This window comes from Lissotriton helveticus, chromosome 8 (assembly GCF_964261635.1).
Source record: "Lissotriton helveticus chromosome 8, aLisHel1.1, whole genome shotgun sequence".
NCBI classification, from domain to species: domain Eukaryota; kingdom Metazoa; phylum Chordata; class Amphibia; order Caudata; family Salamandridae; genus Lissotriton; species Lissotriton helveticus.
This window is the reverse complement of record NC_136069.1, coordinates 314,501,936-314,523,422: the sequence shown is the minus strand read 5'-3', so window position 1 is coordinate 314,523,422 and position 21,487 is coordinate 314,501,936. Positions and strand designations below refer to the sequence as shown.

The window sequence follows — 21,487 nt, the reverse complement described above, 5'->3', positions numbered from 1 at the left end:
TCAGATACTCATACACCCACTTACAAACCCACTCACACATGCACGTATGTACTCACTGACCCCCTGAAACACACACACACCCACTGAGACACACACCCACTGAGACACACACCCTCTGAGACAGTCACACACCCACTGACAGACTCACTGAGCTGCTCATACACCCACTCAGAGAACCACTGAGATACTCATACACCACTCAGATCCTGTCAGAGAGTTATGCACTCAGTCACTCACACGTACACTGAGACTCACACACCCACTCATAGACTCACTCAGATGTACACACACCCACTCAGACTTGTGCATCCACTCGGAGACCCACCTGGACACTCTCCCTCCCAGTCACAGACCCTTTCAGACACTCGTGCATGTACCTGTTCAGTCACCCACTCACTCATGCTCTGACTCACAGACCCATTGAGACACTCGCACACCCACTCACAGATTAACTGAGACATTAATACACCCACTCACAGGCCCACATAGACATGTACTCACACATACAGTCACTCACACACCCACTCAGAGACCCACTCGCAGACATATGCATCCAGTCACTAATACACCCAGAGACTCACGCACACACTCACAGTTGCACTTAGAGATCCACACACCGATTCACAGACCCACTGAAGCACCCACTCACCCACTGAGACATGCACTTGGTCACTTATGTATCCATTCACAGATCCAGTCAGACAGTCATACACTTATTTTCAAATGCACAGATCAACTGAGAGACTCATGCAACCAAATCACAGATCCATTGAGACACTGATGCACCCAGTCATGAATGCACTGAGACTGTCACGCAGTTTGTTACGGAACCATTGATAGACTGATGCACCGTCTGACAGATCCACTCAAATACTTATTCAGTGAATGAGGGACTTACTGATGCAGTAATGCATGCAGTCACAGATTCCACTAAAGAGTTATACACTGTGTTATCACGATATTAAGGGAGTTAGACATGCTAATATAGAGTCATTTAGATAGTAATGTGTTTAGTTTGTTGGTTATAATCCATTTTGCAGTTATACGTTTTTAATGTGGTGGTTGCTGAAATTCACTTAAAAAAACAAATCTTACAGGGACATTACCGTTAGGAATTAGATTTTAAAAAACCTTAGAAATTCACTGAAAAAATCAAAAGTTACAGGGACGTTATAGTTAGGCTGACATTTCACTCATACAAAACTAGAGTAATTCAGCAATTATAGTTAGCTGAATCAACTATAACTCCCGCTCCCGCAATCTACTGCTTATGACTTCACATATTACATCACTCATGACCTGGTCAGTGACATCACTGATGACATCTCAAATGACATTCCTTAAATGACATAACTATAACGTCTCTGTAACCCTTGGTATTTTCATTGAAATTCGAAGTTTTTTAAATTCTATTTCCTAGCTATTACCTACCTGTAACCTTTTTCCCCAATGAATGAATATATATATATATATATATCACAGTATTTCATCCAAAACAATCCAATCGGAGAGATTAATTTTCGCGGACCCAATAAGTTCTTTGTGCAAATAAGTTTATTTAAAGAACACCCTGCATCGCCGCCGTGACGCGTTTCAGCCCCACCTGGGCCTTGATCACATTTAAATTCCGAAGGGTTAAAAATAATATTTATCTGTGAAGCCAAAACCATGCGATATAAAGTCACTTTCCATGTAAAAACATGTGATGACTCCCAATATAACCACCTGCAAAGTAATAAAGTAACGACTGACATTCTTGAGAAATAGAACATGGTCTGCATACCCGCAACATTTGATCTGCCAATTGTTTTAAATACATTATAGTGATCATCTGATGTCTACATAAGACATACCATAATGAACGCAATCTTATATTCTCTGGGAAATTCATATGATAACTGGGCCGAAGGTTAGTCATGAAGAGTACTCTTCCTCTGTGTTTTTGTTTCCCTTGCATCTTCTGACCGCACCTGACTTCACCAGTAGTTTCAAAGCATCACTCTGTAAATTGGAAGGTAAATATCATTTTAAAAGAGTGCAGCAAATGGCAAAATATTTTCCATAGAACACATGTTTGACCAAAGTAAACACATTTGTTGCTGCTCAGCTTGTTATAATAGTGATTGTTGTCAAACAGATTTGATGGTTAAATATATTTTATTTAAATTTGTTTTAAGGATTTGGATGCTATTTTGACAAAGGCGGCAAAGACTAATCCAGGACCAACCTTTTTCCGCAACCTTGGCGACAGAGGTAAAATTTCCATAGTCCTGACATTTTGTTTTTGTTTAAATACATATACAATACATGCGACTACGTTTGTGAAAGGCTTACTTCTATTGGGCATTTTCATTTGACCAGTAGCAGTTTGTCATTTTGACAATACCAACATCACTGCCCTTTACAAGAGGATAGGAATCCAGTGGCAGGCAGTGGGAAGCAATGAGTTGGTACTTGGCATAGTTCTCTGGGACAAAGGAATGTGTTTGGCAATGCAGTTAAGGGCAATGGAGTTCGTACCTTTATTTCTGGATAACTCTTATGATATTGTGGAGGTGCTAGGTGAGTAGCCCAGTATCACCAATACATAGCTACTTCCTTGTATAATGGCAGTGAAAAGTACAGTAGTTTGTGTTGAGGATGTAGTTTGATTATGGGAAGTAACTGTTTATATTTTTATTCATGCACTTTTATTTTCTTTATTGGAGGCCAGATTTTGAAGAAAATTCCTCCTACCTTTTCTTGACAATGCAAACAGATGGACACACCTATTACAAACTTGGACGCTCACGTTTATTCAGTCCTTGAGCCTGTATTTAATTCTGTTGCTACTTATGGCTCGGGTGTTTGGGGCAATATTGATGTGTCTAGCCTGCAGGTATAGAAAAACAGATTTTGCAGGCTATTTTTTGAGCATGTCCCAAGGTTCCTCTCAGTTCTTTTGTCACAAAGAACTGGAATTAAGTTACTTGGAAAACAACATTAAACTGGCGCCAGTACATTTGTGGATTTTTCTTTTGTTCAAACCAGACCCGAGTGGCTATTCTAGACTGTTTGTTTGGATGCTACCTTAAAGATTGCATGGCTGTGTTCTATCAAGAAAGTCCGATCTGAATTAGGGTGCCCTCAGCTATTTGTCACCCCCTGCAAAAATTCGAATTTGATTGTGGGTTAGGATAAAGGTTTCTAGAGACGCGACATATTTTGGGAGACATGTTTTAACTATGACTGTTAAGATCTGCTGTCTCAGATTTTTTTTATGCATTCATGAATTTGTTTTTGCGTCTTTTGTTCATTGTTTTATTTTGTATTGTTTGCTATATATATTTGCTATGCTTTTATGGTTGATTTTAATCAAAATGAACTAAACTAATGACATTAAAATATTTCAGTTTTGCTCTGTACTATGTTTTATGTGTATTTTGTGGTAGACAATATCCCTCAAGTTCAGAATTCTTCCAAGCACCATTGTCTTTCTGAATGTTATATGATTAATCCTGTATAAAATAAAAAAATAAAAATAAAATTGCAATCAAATCCTTCTTGCTTCTTACCAAGACACAACTAAAAAAATCAAACTTAGTGGTGAGGCGATAACAGAAGGTTGTTGTGCCATGGCAATAGAAAGGGCAAAAAAATAATAATTATCAAACAAAAATCTGAATGGTGATATTGTAAGAACTGTGGTCACACTAATTTACACTTCGTAAGCCACACCTGATTCATTTGCTATGAGAAAGAAGATATATCAAGCAACTTACTCATGCATTATGCCGTATTTGTATCTTGACTCCTATGCTGGAAGAGAACAAACCATACAATAATGGTTGCCAGAGTGATATCATATCAATGAAGTTTATTCGGCCTCGACATCAAGGGCTGATTGTTATCACAGGACTGTGTTATTTTGAATACCTACAAACCCATGTGCAGGAGTGGGTGGGAGGGCTAGTTGGGGATTGTTTACATGGTCTTATGGTGATTCACTCCTCATAGCTGCAGAGTAACTTTGTTGATTATCTCTGTAGTCATTTATATCCCATGAAACTCCAATAAAGATCACTTGGAAAAAGAAAATCAATTACATTTCTTTCTAAAATAGTGCTTTTTGTAACATTCATCCGATTTTTGTCAAGATTTTTGTCTCAGTCTTGGACTCCTGGTGCGTCACGGATTTCCCAACGTAGGACCGGCTTCAAGCCCTGCGGATCTTGTCATCGGACGATGTCTGTGACGGATCCGCAGCTCGTGTGCCTCTAGTGCTTGGAGCGTGACCATGACTCAAAGTCCTGCTCCAAGTGCCGAGCCATGAATCTGAAGAATTTGCAGAAGCGGTCACGAAAGCTCTAGGCCTCTGTTCTCTGAGCCTCTTCCAGAGACGACTCCGCGCCCCCTCACTTTTCTGGGAGCCAGAGCATCTCCTGCCCAATTGCAAAAGTTTGATGAAGCTCTGCATCTCATCCATTGCTTGCCCGGCTCTGCTGGTGCACCTGTGGGCCCCGCGGATTAGTCTCCAGGCCTTCGACGCCGGCGGCTTTGGCCCGGATCTGGAGGGTCCCTGAGGATCTGTTAGCAAATGCGGATTGACTTTGGTCGTTCCATCCCAACCTTCCCCGATGGCGATCTCGGTGGCGATGCTCCCAATGCCGATTGTTCCCCCGGTCGGCGCCGACCCCGGTCGGTGTTGACCCCATCCTTATCCCCGACGTGGATACAGAGCCAGACCGACGTAGGTTCCGACGCTTGAAGGGACTTTTGTCCCTGTGTTCATCCCATGTGTTGATTCTGTGCCAGGTAGTGGTGAAGAGGACTGGGAGGGGCAGCTCGACCCAACCAGCTTGAAGACCCCATGGACTGACGGATGGACCTGATTGAGGCCAGTGGGTTGGACACATCCTCTGACACTGGTTTGCTTTATCCCACTATAGTGGGGGGCTTCCTACGCAGTGGTGGTGAGAAGGGCAGCCGAGGTACTTGCCTTGAGCTCCCTTCGGTGGCAGTCAGGACTAACCTCTTGACAGAGGTACATCAGCCTGCGACTTCTACCTCCTAACCTCTTTTGCCATTTAATGAAGCCCTCACTGATGTCCTTCTGCGCACTTGGTCCAAGCCCAGCACATGGGGCTTCTGTGGACAAGACAATCGCCCTCCGTCATTGCCCTGCTCCGGGCGACCCCGTGTTCCTTACGCAACAACCTTCCCCTGAGAACTTGGTTGTCCAAGCCTCATCTTTCAAATGTGCATTCCCTTCTGCACCCCCTTATAGGGAATCCAAGAAGCTGGACCTTCTTGGGAAGAGGATGTTTTCTTCCTCCACCTCTGCATTGCGGTCGGTTAATACAAATTGCCTCTTGGGCTGATACTCTCATACCATCTGGGGTATGATTGTGCAGGTGCTCAGTGCCCAGAGGAGGCCCGGACCGTTCTCTCTCAGTTAGTTGTGAATTGGAGAGATGTAGTGAAATTCACCATTCGTTGTGGACTGGACACCACTGACTCACTGGTCCAAACGATTGCCTTGTCAGTAGCATTACAACACTACAGCTGGTTGAGGACTTCTGACTTTTTGGGAGCTGTCCAGTCTATCTTGATGGACATGCCCTTTGATGGCACTCACCTTTTTGGAGACCAGGCAGATTCAGTGCTTGAGCCCTTGAAGGAATCTCAAGCTGCGGCCAGATCCTTGGGCCTCAGGGATACCTTCTGTCCTCCTCAGTCTGCCTTTCATCTCTTTCGTGGCTACGGAAGGGGCGCCCAGCCATGTCATGTCCAGACCAGCCACTGAGTCATGCAAGCTGTCCAGCCTTGGCGTGGCCGCAACATTGGACCCAGCATTCTCGTGTGTCCGGGAGCCAGCGGGCAGGCAAGTCCACCTTTTCCCCCCCTGCTACTGCCTCCAAACCTTCCTAGTCTGACGTTTCAGGCCCATCATCGGCCAGTTGGAGGCAGAATTCGCCATCATTTCCTCACTGGCAGTCCATCACGTTGTACAGGTGGGCTCTGCAGATAGTCCTAAGGGGCTACTTCCTCCCCTTCGAGACTACTACTCCCTCCATGCCACCTTTTTATGACAGCATGTCGGAGGATCATTTGGCACTTCCCCGCAAGAAAGTTGCGGCTCTCTTGACCAAGGGGGCCATAGAGTGGGTCCCTCTGGCAGAAGTAGGACGTGGTGACCAAAAAAGATATAGGCCTGCGTCCTATCCTAGATATCCTGCATCCTATCCTAGACCTCCGGACCCTCAGCCTTTTCCTCCGGAAGGAGAAGTACAAAATGCTCACTTTGGCCCTGGTCTTTCTACCCTTGACTTAGGAGACTGGATGGTAACGTTGGACTCGCAGTATTATTATTTCCCTAGCCCTGTCCTGCCTGCCCACAGACGTTACTTACGGTTCACCATAGGCCATGAGCACTTTCAGTTCACAGGGCTCCCCTTTAACCTTACCAGTTCCCCCTTGGGTGTTCACGAAAGTGATGCCGGTGGTCGCAGCTCATCTGCGCAGATCAGGTGTACCAGTCTTCTCCTATCTTGACAATGGGCTGTTAAAAGTGGGCTCGCCCTAGGCTGTAGTTTCCCACCTCCAGACTACGGTGGACCTCCTGAGCTTGCTGGGGTTCACTATCAACGTGCAGAAGTCAAACCTGATTCCTTATGAGAAGCACTCTTTCATCAAAGCGATTCTGCACACAGTGCAGTTTCGGGCCTATCCTCCTGAGCAAAGAGTCAGGGATATTCGGGCTATGATGGCAATGTTTCAGCCTCTATCCTGGATTTCGGTGAGAATAACTGAGGCTTCTGGGCCTCATGGCCTCCTGCATCCTGCTGGTGGATCATACCATATGGCATATGCGAGCTCTGCAGTGGGACCTTAGGTTCCAGATCTCAGTGGGAACTGCCCACCAACTGCAATGGTGGCTAACGAACCAAGATTGGGTCAGAGGCAGATATCTCTCCCTTCCCCAACCAGATCTGACAGTGGTGACAGATGCTTCACTTCTAGGATGGGGCGGCCTCCTGGGATAGGTGGAGATCAGAGGCGTCTGGTGTCCGGTGGAGTCCGGTCTCCATATCAATCTTTTGGGGCTTTGAGCGAACAGACTGGCACTCAAGGCATTCTTTCCCTCTCTCAGAAGAAAAGTGGTGCAGGTGTTTACCGACAACACTACTGCCATTCGGTACTGCAACAAACAGAGCGGGGTGGGGTTATGGACCCTTTGTCAGGAGGCTCTCCCCCTCTGGACATGCCTGGAACATCAGGGCATATCCCTGGTGGTTCACAACCTGTTGCGTTCTCTGAATGCCAGAGCGGGCGAACTCAGCCGTCAGTGCCTGGTCAATCACTAATGGCATCTCCATCCAGAGGTGGTGCAAGTTCTCTTTCAGTGGAGAGGAGAGCCTTGGTTAGATCTCTTCGCCCCTGAAGAGAACACGCAATGTCAGCAGTATTGCACGTTGGAGTTTCCAAGGCAGGTCTCACTCTGTGACGCTTTTCGTTGCGAGTGGAGCTTCGGCCTCCTCTATGCCTTTCTGCCTATACCACTTCTGCCCCGAATGCTCCGGAAGATCAATCATGATGGGTCTCACTCGGCGATGCTTTTCATCACGAGTGGAGCTTCGGCCTCCTCTATGCCTTTCTGCCTATACCACTTCTGCCCCAGTGCTCAGGAAGATCAAGCATGACCGGGCTCAAGTCATTCTTGTGACTCCGGATTGGGCATGAAGAGTCTAGTATTCCGACCCTGGCCATTGATCCTCCGATCAGACTGCCCCTTCGGGAGGATCTTTTGTCGCAGCAGCAGGGGAGGGTTCTCCACCCGAACCTGTCCAGCCTCCACCTCCTTGCGTGAAGATTCAGTGATGGCACTTGACAGCTTTCACAATTTAGAAAGAAGGGGACCCCTACTATTGGTGAACTCACTAAATGTAGGGAATATTTTAAACTATATTTATAACGTACCTAATAGTGAGCTGATTAAATAAGCCAAAAACAACCTAGGAAACTAATCTGACAAGTAACTGAATCTAATCATGCATGAACAAATATGATGACTATAGTGATTATGCAAAAATATATTTTTGTTTTATTTTGATCATTTTCTTGTGTTTTGATACACATTTCAAATTTATCTATTCATATTGATTTAAAATGACAAACATATGTGAATATAACAGTTGTGCAAAAAAACAGCTAATCAGTACAGAAACATGAATGAAAAAACTAATAAAAAACAGAAAAAGAAATCAAATATTCAAATGACAGTGATGGTACACAGGGCTATTGGAGTAAGCAAAGCGGTGGGTGGAATCTCTACGCGCGTTTCGGCATTTGCCTTCTTCAGGAGTCCGTCATTTGCAATAGGACATATACATAACACTTGTAGAGGTAGTATTATCTCTTATGTCTGCGCTTCATAAGCAAGACATCGACGAATCGAGTCCAGTAAGTACGATGGGGAACGCTTAGCATATAATGGATATTTCTTATTGTTGTTGGATCCGCGATATTAATAAAATCATATAAATCTCCAACCCTCTCAGTAAGATGTTCACACAACCTGATGTAGTGGCATCGATGTCTATATGCAGCTGGAGAGGCACAGAAGGGCACCACACGAACCTAACAGTTGTACCCTTGTTTATAGAACTGTGTAGTATTCAGTAATTAGGTCCTTCATGTGAGGCGAGCTAAGACGATTAGTGATTGTCGGCTGTTGCGCTTCGTTAATAACATACGCCAAAACTCGGGCGGGGTTCTCAAAGGCGTCCTTCCTCGTTGTAGCGCTAGATAGAGCCAGCTCTTAACATCGATGGAATAAATAAATAAGTTGTTCTCAGCGGATGCGCTTAATAAGCAGTTCGGGCCGGATTACGACTGGGGTTCTGGAAGGCGTCCCTCCTCGTATTGATGATGGGTAAAATCAGCTAGGTGTTTAGCCCTATTTAAATAGTCCGCCCCAGCTGCATATAGACATCGATGCCACTACATCAGGTTGTGTGAACATCTTACTGAGAGGGTTGGAGATTTATATGATTTTATTAATATCGCGGATCCAACAACAATAAGAAATATCCATTATATGCTAAGCGTTCCCCATCGTACTTACTGGACTCGATTCGTCGATGTCTTGCTTATGAAGCGCAGACATAAGAGATAATACTACCTCTACAAGTGTTATGTATATGTCCTATTGCAAATGACGGACTCCTGAAGAAGGCAAATGCCGAAACGCGCGTAGAGATTCCACCCACCGCTTTGCTTACTCCAATAGCCCTGTGTACCATCACTGTCATTTGAATATTTGATTTCTTTTTCTGTTTTTTATTAGTTTTTTCATTCATGTTTCTGTACTGATTAGCTGTTTTTTTGCACAACTGTTATATTCACATATGTTTGTCATTTTAAATCAATATGAATAGATAAATTTGAAATGTGTATCAAAACACAAGAAAATGATCAAAATAAAACAAAAATATATTTTTACATAATCACTATAGTCATCATATTTGTTCATGCATGATTAGATTCAGTTACTTGTCAGATTAGTTTCCTAGGTTGTTTTTGGCTTATTTAATCAGCTCACTATTAGGTACGTTATAAATATACTTGACAGCTTTCAACCTTCCAACTGAAATATGTGATGTCCTCTTGGCAGCCAGGCATCTCTCTTCTAAAACGGTATACACCTGTAGATGGAACAAATTTGCACAGCAAAGGCCGGTGATTCCCTTTCTGCCCCTCTTTCAGAAGTACTGTTGTAGATGCTTTCTTTGGCACAGCAGAGCTCTGCTTTGTGCACCATTAAGGGTTATCTTTCAGCTATCTCTGCCATTCTGAGACTTCCAGATCGGCCTTCCTAGTTCAAATCTCCCATTGTTAATAGGTTTCTTAAGAGCCTTACTCACTTGTTTCCTTCGTCTTTCATAATGCCCCAACGAGATTTAAATCTGGTTTTGACTTTTCTTGTGTGTGCTCCCTTCGAGCCTCTTTATAATTGCCCTCTCAGTTGCTATCCCTTAAGGCTGCTTTCTTATTTGCCATCACCTCTGCTCGCAGAGTTAGCGAGCTCCAGGCTCTGTCTTCCAAGCTTCCCCATCTGTCTGTCCATCCAGATAAAGTGGTGCCCCGCACAAAAGCTGCCCTTTCATGTAGGACAATCCATTACTCTGCCCACCTTTTGCCCACCATTCATCCCTCCAAGAAAGAGGAGAGCCTCCACTGCCTGGACCCAAAACGTTTGTTGTCTTTTTATCTTGAACGTACCAAAGACTTTGAGGTGGATGATCAACTCTTCATTGGCTATGTGGGTGCCAAGAAAGGTCGGGCAGTACAGAAAAGGACCATCTCTCACTGGGTTGTCCTCTGCATTAATTTGTGCTATGCATTGGCAACCACTGCGTTAACATGCAGAGTCCCAGTCCTGGATATATGTCTGGCAGCAGCATGGGCATCCCTGCACACCTTTACCAGACACTACTGCATGTACAGCCACGTCCGTAGGTACAGGTACTTTGCCCATTCGGTCCACCAGGACTTCCATGTGTGATCTTGGTTCGCAGACCCTCCTCCCGGGTTGATATTGCTGGGGTATCTATTCTAAGGGTAAGGAGTCTATAACTGGAAGTCTCTATCAGATGAATAAGTTACTTACCTTTGGTAATAATGTATGTGGTAGAGACATATTCTAGTTGTAAATTTCCTTACCGCCCCACCCATCCTCCCTGCTCTGCAACTGATGTTTAGGGATAGGGACTCCCCTAAAGTGCCCTAGTTTTGATGCACCCGTGGGCACTGTTTTTCATGGCTCTGTGCTTCTGATGTGCAAAGTCGTGTTAAGAACTGATGTCAGCGTGCCTGGGCGGCATCTATATAGGTCCCGTAATGTCATTTTTGGCATGCGCAATGCTGACGATGGACAGGATGCCGACCAACGCCGCCTACCGACGTGCTGGGGTACTGCTAATGAAAAATCTCCGGATCCAGGCTGACGCCTGGGGGTAATTCAAAAGGTAAGGAATCTACTACTAGAATATGTCTCTACCAGATACATCGTTACCAAAGGTAAGTAACTTATTAATTTTAGCTATAATCTGTCAACGGTACACTAATTGTGTGGGCTTCCTTCTGAACATTCAAGATCTTGTTCTCCAACCCTCCATTTACTGACATGAAGTTGGATCCTTAATTTGTGGAATTAATCTCATCCTTTGTTTTAGAAGCAAGCTGTGATTAACCTTTCATTATTTCAATCTCTCAAAATTAGTGTTGACAGTGTAGAATTATGTATATCCACTGTACGCTGTACTGAGACCAAGTGATTTGCTTTGTGTTGTCAGATACTTTGCACTTGGAACATGTGAGGGGGACATTGAAAACACTATTTTAATACCTGTATAATTACTCCTTATAATAATCTCTATACAAATCCTCCACCAGAAGACACGTTGACTCACTTTCAGGTATCCCAGTCTGTGGTAGCTCAGAGTGAAACCCGCACAGAACTTTTCAAACATGTGTGCCTTAAGTAAAAGGCTGACGGGAGTAAGCATTCCTAACATTTTGAAGTCCGTCCACCTTTAATTCAGTTTTTCAGTTTTAATTTGCAGTACAATATAAATCAGTTTTCAGTGAGAAAATATCCAGACATAAAGTTTTGCTTTCATTAAAGCCCTTAAGAGGAATGTAACCTACTTAGGTGGTGCTGACTTTGAGTGCTGCAGAAAAAGTCAAAATATAAAATACCCAAGTACCTGTTCTGTAAGATTAAAAGGTATTGTTTAAACAAGTTTCATTCAGTATGTTATTTTGATGTGTACCATCCACTTTCTTTGATGCCATTGTAATAACTTATTTTGCCATGTAGTTCCTAATAATACTTAGGATCTGCATGTTTAGATAACATAAACTTAGGGATTGGTTTCTAGACTGGTTCCAGGCCCCCCAAATGATATGTTAGCCTTTAGACCAGCTAGCTCACAGTGCCACCATAAGCCCCGTAACCTTTCCAAGGAGCGAATAGTTTCTGGCAGTGATCTAACATGCCAACCCTTGATCCTTCAGGGATCATGGAAACAGCACAGTACCTTTCGCTCAGTCAATCGTGGTAACTTAGTCTCAGAGAGATACACAGAATAAACGATGGAGACGTTTTCAATAAGCATTTATTGAACCAGTGTCATTCTGGAATAAAACATGTTTGCTGCGACAATCATTAGACAAAAACAGATATATAAGATTGCAAGCACTGACAGAGTAAATAAAAGGTAGGATTCTTCCATGGTGCTAAAACAGTAGATCTATACAGGCATATCGATACATGGCAGTAATCGGGCCTACTCCTATGATGCAAACCCTATCTAAATGTACCTAAGTGTAGGTGTAAAGCCAAGAATCCGCCTAGGAAAGAGCCAAGCCCATTACCTTATGGGAGAGAATGAAGGACCCCGTCTTGGTCTCCAGATGGACACCCCGCAAGGGATGTTAGACCAATTCGTGCTGGAGTTTTTAGATGCAGAGACTTCAGTGTGGAAGCTTCTCTGCTGGTTCCCCAGTAAAGATGTGGTTCTTTTATACCCGAAAAGTACCCTCAGGAGTTCTACCTAGATGTGTAATGGTACTGTTGGTCTGTCGTTCAAGGATGACGATAGCAGTGACTTTTGTACAGAGTTATTATATAGAAGATGGTAATCCTGCTGTTCATGTCCTAGGCAGGGGAATAAGATATGATACTAAGAATCCTCATGCATAATAAATTAGGCTCGTTTTTGAATAAAACCACACAACATTTATTCGGCACATACCTAGGTAAAAGGTCAGTGCCAGAACCGTTATGTAGAGCAAGGTAGGACGAATGTAATTAAAAGGTTATGCAGCTACCTAGGATTATATTGGGGTACATTGGGGCTCATAGCACCCAATTTTCATCTGACTGAACAACAATATTAACTCATGCTAAAATATGCCTGTTTAAAAAGCATAAAACCATTGCTAAAATAAGAGTATAAAAATATCTAAAAACATGGTATTTGTTAAAAACAATGCAAAAGTTAAAAAAGCTCTATCATTCCTCTAAATCATGGGTACTCACAAACTTTCTCTCAAGGGCCAAATTTACAGTGTGGTTTGTGTCTGAGGTCCGCACCGGTGGGGGGGCGGGATCCGTGGGGGAGGGGCAGGGCTAGAGCAACAAAAAAAACTGACCATGAGGTTGAACACAGGTCCCTGCAGCAGACGCCTTCGTCCACTGAGCCACCAGACCCTGTCTCACTCTGTCTCCCTCCCTTTCCCTCCCTCCCTCTCCCTCCATTTCCCTCCCTCCCTCTGTCTCCCTCCATTTCCCACCCTCCCTTTCCCTCCTTCCATTTCCTTTCCCTCCCTCCGTCTCCCTCCCCTTCCCTCCCTCCCTCTCTCCCCCTCCCTCCCTCCCTCTCTCCCCCTCCCTCCCTCCCTCTCTCCCCCTCTCTCCTTGTCTCCCTCCATTTCCCTCCCTCCATTTCCCTCCCTCCTTCTGTCTCCCTCCCTTTCCCTCCCTCCCTCTCCCTCCCTCCATTTCTCTCCCTCCCTCCATTTCTTTCCCTCCCTCCCTCTGCCTCCCTCCCTTTCCCTCACTCCCTCTGTCTCCCTCCATTTCCCTCCCTCCATTTTCCTCCCTCCATTTTCCTCCCTCACTCTGTCTCCCTCCCTTTCCCTCCCTCGCTCTACCTCCCTCTGTCACCCTCTGTTATCTCACCCTGCCTGTGTGTGCCTGTGCTGAGACAACTTCCTGGGCACACACAGCCACAACGGAGCACTTCACAGGTCTTTAAAAGACCATTTGCATGTTAATGAGGCTTTGTTGTATTTCACCTCTTCGCCCCTGGAGCTCCACTTTGACTATCACTGGTCGCCCGGCCCCCACAGAGTAGCAGAGTCTCTCAGAATTGCACTGCTGCAACCGTCAGTGTTTGCGGACACTCTTAAAAAAAATTTTTTAAAACACTGGTACGATGTCTGAAAGGTCCGCGGGCCGCCGAGGAAGTCTTGCCGGGCCGTACTATGAGTACCCGTGCTCTAAATAGTCAATATAATGTTAGACCAACTGAGCATGCCGAAAGCCATAGTGCTCAGTGAGAGCAGGAGAGAAAAGTAAAACAAAACTGGTGTTTTTTGAATTCCAATTTGGCTTGTTTTGGAAAAAAGGCAGAATTTTTCCCATCACATGGAGAGCCAAATGTTTGTGTCCTGTGTAGGAGACGCAACATCACTGTTGCCCGCATTCTCAGACGACAGTCCCTGTAACACCTCTTGTTTCACGTCAAAGGAGCAAAGGTGATAATGTTCAGTTCCCCCAGCAGGGAACCGTTGAAACCTGTGTGCTGGTTGTAGAGCCGGTGTCTGTTCCGACAGGAGCTGAACAATCCTGTGGAGGTTCTAAGAATGGAATCATCAACATGGGAATACGCTGAGGATACTGTAATACGTGGGCCTTTAAGGGGTCCAGTAGAATGTCTGTCCGGTGGCGCAACTGACTGAAGTAATAAGACATATGTCCAACACACATTCTTATCCGCAGGACAGGCAGCCAAGCACAGGCAAGATGCAGTCGACCCAGACTGATCTGAATAAAAGGAAGCAATGCTCACTTAGCCGAGGTGCACCCAGATGGACTACCATGCCTTCACAGCAACATCGCACCAGAAGTGCTTTTTCCATCTCTTTGAAAAACTGGGCCTTCCATTGCATAGCAGGAAAATTAAAACAAGGATACCCACTACAAGTAGTAGGACCAGCGGAAGCCCTCCAAAAATGCTTCACAATATGTAGTGTATGAATGATGGCATAACTCCGAAGATTATCTGAAAGGTGCTCAATGGTCCAGAACATATGCTCTTAAATAGGTGCACAATCCCACTCGTATCAGACATGTTAAAGATACGATGTACCATTGCTCCGAAATGGAGCTGGAAGTTTGTTGGGACTAGCGCTTGTCTCTCAGCCAAAGACCTTGCAACCTGGAGATAGTAAGTCCCCCGGGCTTAGGTAAAGGCCACATCCTTCTGTATAAGCATGGCTTTCAGTCTTCTCAGAGAATCAAACCGTATAATGGAAACATTCAGGGAAGGCCGTAGCGATGCCTCCCTAACTGTGTGGGTAGCTGGAAACAATACTTGCAAACAAGTAACCCTGGAACTTACTGTGACCAGATATGCGATGCCTGGTACCATCCCACAACAACCTTGATCAGTCAACATCAAATAACTACCATTCAAGAGTAGTTTGAACACCAGATGAATCACTGCAGCTGAAGATCCTTTCAAGTGACACTATAGGTTAGGAACCGAAGCATTAAAGGCTCTGTAAAGCAAAATATCATTACAAATTAGAGAACCACTTTAAAGAACTTTCACAGTTAGAACCACTGAGAAAAACCTCAGTGTCCTCATTCCTGCATCTAAATCTGTACGGTAACTCTCAAGATTCATGTATGTATCGCTCTCCCGACGCTTCAGACCTGCCTACCTGTTGATATTGTAGACAGTACTTGAATGGGAATTTTGTGACTCGCATTGCAATATGGCCATGGATTAACCATTCTGTGGAGGGTGACTCAGCCACGGTAAAAGTACCAATGTGCAGCATTGTATATTTTGCATCTCTTCGTGCCTTATCGTCTGTCTTTCTGTTAGAATGTACGCAGAAAACAGAGCCATACTATTGATATACCTCCAGGGCACGTGACCAGAATGCAGTGATTGCAGCGTCCAGCTCAATAACAGAATGGATTGCAATTGCGATTGCCCATGTTGAAGAATAGACCAATCCTGTTCTATTGTATCTATTGCAGAAGACACAATGTTGCCCAGTGAATAAATCCTGGATGTCAGTGTGGTCATGCCATTGTCGACCACTGCCAAAACCTTTTTTAGGTTAACCCTGCCAATCCCACGCAATCTCTCAGCAGCCTCCTGCTGGGAAATTTTCCATACCTTGTTGTAAATAGCATAAAGGAAGTGCTTCTGACGTGGCTTCTGGGGACCTAAAAAAAAGCCCTATGATCCATTTCATCTGAGAGTAAGGACGAGTGTTGTTTCACCTGGGTCAGTGTTGAGTTTTTTAGCCACTCTATGCATAACTTCCCAACACTGTAAGATGTCACCACCCTCTAGTGTTCTTGTTTTACGTAGTGTTGGTCAGGCCTATGGATACTAAACCCTTCGGTGGTACCCCTGAATCTTGACTGACACCTATTTGTGTCGATAGGCCAAACCAACCATCCCTTCAAATTGGGGTCTGATGAATTGTACTTATCATCATGTAGAATGTCATCTAACCCATCCTCAATATTTTGTGTAAACTTTTGCTATCCCTCAAAGTGTGAAGGCGAGGGAATCCGAGGTATATTCAAGTCCTTGATCTTGGCTAGATCAAGACAGGAAGTCTGTTTCACTGTGTCATTCAGAAAAATAATTTGCTGTGGTACGAGTCATGTGCTAAATAAAGCCTCAGTTCCCTGAACATGCCAATATTCAGTCCCCCAGACAGATTTTGTGTCTATGGTGTCCCTCCAAAAGTTGAAACACTGTAAAGACAGTTGGGAAATAAAGGAAGCAAAGTATATCTGTTTCATATTGGTGAGCATATTTTTCCTTGCAGTTGTAGGTGCCAGCTTAATAAGATCTCGGGTCTGAAGTGTTAAACCCAGAAAAATAAGCAAATTTGTGTTCAAATGTTGTTGAACTATCTTTTGGCGGTATTGGGCTATGTTCCCATTGAAGGTAAGAGAAAACATTACGTGGGATACTAGCTTTGTGTAAGTAATGATGACCATAGTGTTGGTAACAATACATGGTGTCAAAATCAGATGTTTAATCATACAATTCATCGCTAGAAAATGCAGCAGATTGTTCTAAATCAGACAGTTTAGTATTTACAGTTTCAAAGTCCATATCATCAGAGAATGTACTGGAGGTGATGATATCACTTAATGACATTTTAAATAAATGTGGTATTTTTAAAAGTTCAGTTGGACCATATACATCATATGAAACTAGAACTGCTGTAATTTTTTTTGCAAAAACATTTTTTATTGGTGATCAAGTGCTGAGGAGACAATACAGTATAAGAGCATCTCAGGCATCAGTGAACGATGCGGCAAATCAACTCAGCTCAAGCAAGACACCTTTTTTATAGAACCGTCCCCAACGTGCCCACCCCACCCCGCATTCCCCCCCCCCCGTAGCCAGTGTGCCGCTTTCTCCCTTTCCAGTCATTAACATGTTATCCCCGCCCGTCCCGGACAGGGGCCACAGTAAAGGGTAAATGGTGTCAGTCAACGGAGTGTCAAGACCCCCAAGGCTGTTATCAGTAATAGTAAGTAGTGCGTGCGCCTAGGTGTGTGCGAGAAATCCCGGTCCCAGCGCCCTCACCCAGGAGTCCCTCCCTCATCCTCACTCTGGTCTCCATCCGGCTGTTGGAGCGCTACCACTAAGGCCTCCCACGCCCTGGCCACCTCCAGCGCCTTGTCATTATCTAGGTTCCTAGCCTGTCGCAGCCGCAATGTACTCTCCGCCTTTGCCCAGCGCTCTAGAGTGGTCTTCCAACGCGTGTAACTGGGGCCTTGAGTAGATTTCCAGTGCATGGAGATTTCACGTTTAGCCAGTATCAAACCCAGGTCGCAGAATTTGCTGGTAACTCGCGTGCGAGGGGTATGCGGGAACCACAGTAAAAGGCATGTACCCATGTCAGGAGCGATCTGCCGGTCCGTGACAGCATTCAGGCAGGACATTACCGCCTCCCAGTAACCCGCCAGCTTGATGCAAGTCCAAAACATATGGGCGAAGTCCGCATCCGCGGTTCCACATCGGGGACAAAGCGAAGAGGCACCCTCAAAGTATTGCGAGATTTTCGTCGGCGTCAGGTACGCCCGGTGCAGGGTAAAAAACTGGACCAATTGGAACCTGGCGTTCCTCGTGCCCTTCCATGCCCTGCGCAGTAGCTGCGTCCACGCCGTGTCAGGAATAGACCGCCCAATGTCCCCCTCCCACTTGGCTCGCAGCCCATCTAGGGGCCGCAGGGCAGTAGTCGACAGCCGTCGATAAAGGCACGTGACAGCCTTGTAGGTGCCAGCGGCCGTCACTACATATTGGCAGCACTCCGATGTCTGCGGTTCAATGAGCCCACATTTCCAGTAGCGGCGAATACCAGCCACTAATGCAGCGTGTAGCAAATACCCACCCCTCGGTAGATCATAAGAGTCTCGCAGCTCCTGAAACGGAATCAGCGAGCCATCCTTGTAGAGATTGCCGACCATCAACAGGCCAAGCTCCTCCCAAATCGCCAGTGTCGACCAGTCCCCGCCATGCGGGAAGGCTGTGCACATCCCGAGCGGAATTTCCAGGGCATAAGGTCGAACGGCACCGGAGCGCTTGTGGGCCCGAAGCCAACAGCTGCGGATCGTCCGTTCCTCCATAGTGAGCTGAGTCAAGTCCAGTTTCTGGCCCAAGACTATAAAGGAGAGGAAGTGTCTTGGGAACAATTTGCCCGGCGTATCGTCCGGGCCGCGGAACTCCAAAGCCACCGCCTGGGTGAGCCACTGCAGTTGAGCCGCCAGGTAGTACCACTCAAAATCCGGGGCAGCAAGGCCCCCGTCCGCCCTGGGGCGCATCAAGGTGGTCAGCGCAACCCGTCTTCTACCCGAACCCCAGATGAACCCCGTCGTCAGGGAGCGAAGTCTGGTGAAAACTGACGCGGGGATCCAGACCGGCAGGGTGCGAAACAGGTACAACAGTCGGGGAAGTGCCACCATCTTCAGCAACGCGACTCGACCCGCGACTGAGAGCGGCAGCGTCCGCCAGAAACCCATGCAACCCTGTAGATTCCGAATTGCCCTGTTGACGTTACCGTCTAGGAGGACCGCAGGTGAGTGGTAGATGAAAGTGCCCAGATAGGGGAGGCAATGGTGTTCCCATCGCAGGGCACCCTCCGGTTGGGCGTCACCGGCCCCCGGAGTCAGCGGGAAGAGGCAAGACTTCCCCCAGTTGACCCTTAGCCCTGAAAGATGACCAAAATCCGCCAGGAGCCGTTCGGCCCCGCGCAGGGAGTCACCCGTGTCTGCCAGAAACAACAGACAGTCGTCCGCATAGAGAGAGATGTAGTGGGTGTCGGCTCTCAGCGGGAGCCCTGCATACGCTCGGCCCAGCCGGGCGTGCGCAGCCAATGGCTCTAGGGCCAGTGCAAATAACAAGGGGGATAGAGAGCACCCCTGTCGGGTCCCCCTACCCACCGTGTAAGAGGCTGAAATGGTGGACCCCGTCTTGACCCGGGCCGTGGCCGCGGCATAGAGCAAGGCAGTCCATCTCACAAAGCGTTCGCCCAGTCCAAAGGCCTCCAGGACACGGAGCAGGTACGACCACTCAACGCTATCGAATGCTTTCTCGATGTCAATCGAGAGGACCGCGGCACTCGGAAAGTCAGCGGCCTCCCCTCCCATGATCCAGAGCAACCGGCGCACACAAGTGGCGGTGGTGCGTTGAGGAATAAAGCCCGCCTGGTCGCTATGCACCAAGGAGCGCATGTGGGTGAGGAGCCGCGTCGCGAGGATCCGGCTCAGGATCTTGTAATCCGTGGTGAGCATGGAGAGCGGGCGGTATGCTGAACGGCAGCTCGCATCACCGTCTCGCTTTAGGAGGGGTATCACTAAGGCTTCGCGTGTAGACGCCGGCAAACACCCCGAGTTCCAGGCCTCTTGATAGACCTCCTGCAGTCGCGGAACCAGCACATCTGCGTAGGCCACATAAAATTCGATCGGGAGCCCATCCGTACCCGGAGTCTTGCGGCGGGCCATATGTTTGATGGCCACCCTGATTTCTCCCACGGAGATATCGCCGCCTAGCTGTTTCGCGTGCTCCGGATCGAGCCTGGGCAGCTGCGCCGCCACCAGGAACTCCTCCAACTCCGCTGGGGGGTCCGGCATCCTACTCCTATAAAGATGTTCGTAATACCGATGGAATTGGTCGTTAATGTCCAATTGCGTGTAGACCATGCGCCCCTCCGGAGTGGCGAGCGCCACTATAGGGGAGCCCTGGGTTCCAGGACTGGCCAACCATGCCAGTAGCGAACCCACTTTGTCGCGTTCGGCGTGAGCCCGGACCAGGAACTCCTTATAATCAAAGCAGCGCAGTTTTTCCAGCACTGCCGCCACTGCCTCTCGAGCCTCGGAGACCGCTCCATGAGCCTCAGGGTCCGCGTGGCTGCGCCTCTCTTCGGCGCGCAAACGGTCCTCACCGCGCTCTACATCCTGCAGTAGGGTTTTACGGACACCCGCAGTAGCCGAAATACAGAAGCCCCGAACTACCGCCTTAAAGGCGTCCCATTCCAGTGCCCGGCTGGAGGCCGTGCCCACATTAGTGTCAAAGTATCCCTCCACCCCGCCACGCACACTGGCTTTAAACGCCGGGTCCTCCAGCGCCAGCGGATTCAACCGCCACGTCGGGATAGCCTTGCGTCGCCTCATCCACTGTATCGTAACCAGGCAAGGGTTGTGGTCAGACACCGTCCTGGTCAAGTACTCACTGTGGCGGACCAGGCTCTGGACGTCCAGTGAACACAGAATGCTGTCTAAACGAACATGCAGATCGTGCGGGGGGGAGTAAAAGGAGAAATCCCTTTCCGTTGGGTGGTGGGTCCTCCATGCATCGACTAGGCCCCAGCTACTCTGCCATGCTCTCCTACTCTGCGCCAACTTGTGAGCCGTTGCCTGCGCTAGGGGCGGGTGAGAGCGATCCAGTTCCACGTCCAACACTGAGTTAAAATCCCCCCCAAGCAGGACCGTACCAGCCAGGACAGTCGCCAGCTTCCCAGACAGTCGAGCAAAGAAGGCAGGCTGGTCTACGTTAGGGGCGTATACGCTGCAGAGCGTCACGTCCCTCCCATCTAGGCGGCCCTGCACAGCGACAAACCTCCCCTCGGGATCAACTATCGTTACCAGAGGCTGGAAAGGAACCCCCGCCCGGACCCATATCAAAGCCCCCCGTGCAAAGGCCGAGTAGGTGGTGTAAAACATATGCCCCCGCCATCTGCGCTGCAGAGCCCGCCCCTCAGTTAGATCAATGTGGGTTTCCTGCAGGAAGGCAACCTGAACCCCCCTGCGGACAAGATGGGCATGAACCCTGTGGCGTTTCAGCATGGAATGCAGGCCCCTCACATTCCAGGTCACACACTTCAGTTCAAGGAGGGTCCCCATTCCTTACGACAAACACAACCCCAAAGAAAGCAACATTCGCACGCGCACTGGCTACTCCCCAAGAAACAAACCCCGACAATCCCCAACAACCCCACGTCCCACCCCTCCCCAGAATAGGTCCCCAACAGCAGAAACCCATCCAAATGAGCAAGTCCCAACAGTAACAGTCTCTGGCAACTACCAGAGTCCCACAGTAGGTGTGGGAGAAGAGGGGGTGGCCTGTCGCCTTCCTCAGCAGACCGCAAACAGCTCACTCTTTCAAGCCAG

At 47.2% G+C, this 21,487-nt stretch overlaps 1 protein-coding gene across 1 annotated transcript in view; it reads left to right on the top strand.

Annotated features, from left to right (window-relative positions):
- Window positions 1-21,487, top strand: part of MICU2 (mitochondrial calcium uptake 2) — a 1,429,299-nt gene that overhangs the window by 907,318 nt on the left and 500,494 nt on the right. Inside the window, exon 4 of the mRNA XM_078657090.1 lies at window positions 2,178-2,253. Coding sequence (XP_078513216.1) covers window positions 2,178-2,253 — 76 coding nt within the window. The remainder of the gene's footprint in view (window positions 1-2,177; window positions 2,254-21,487) is intronic.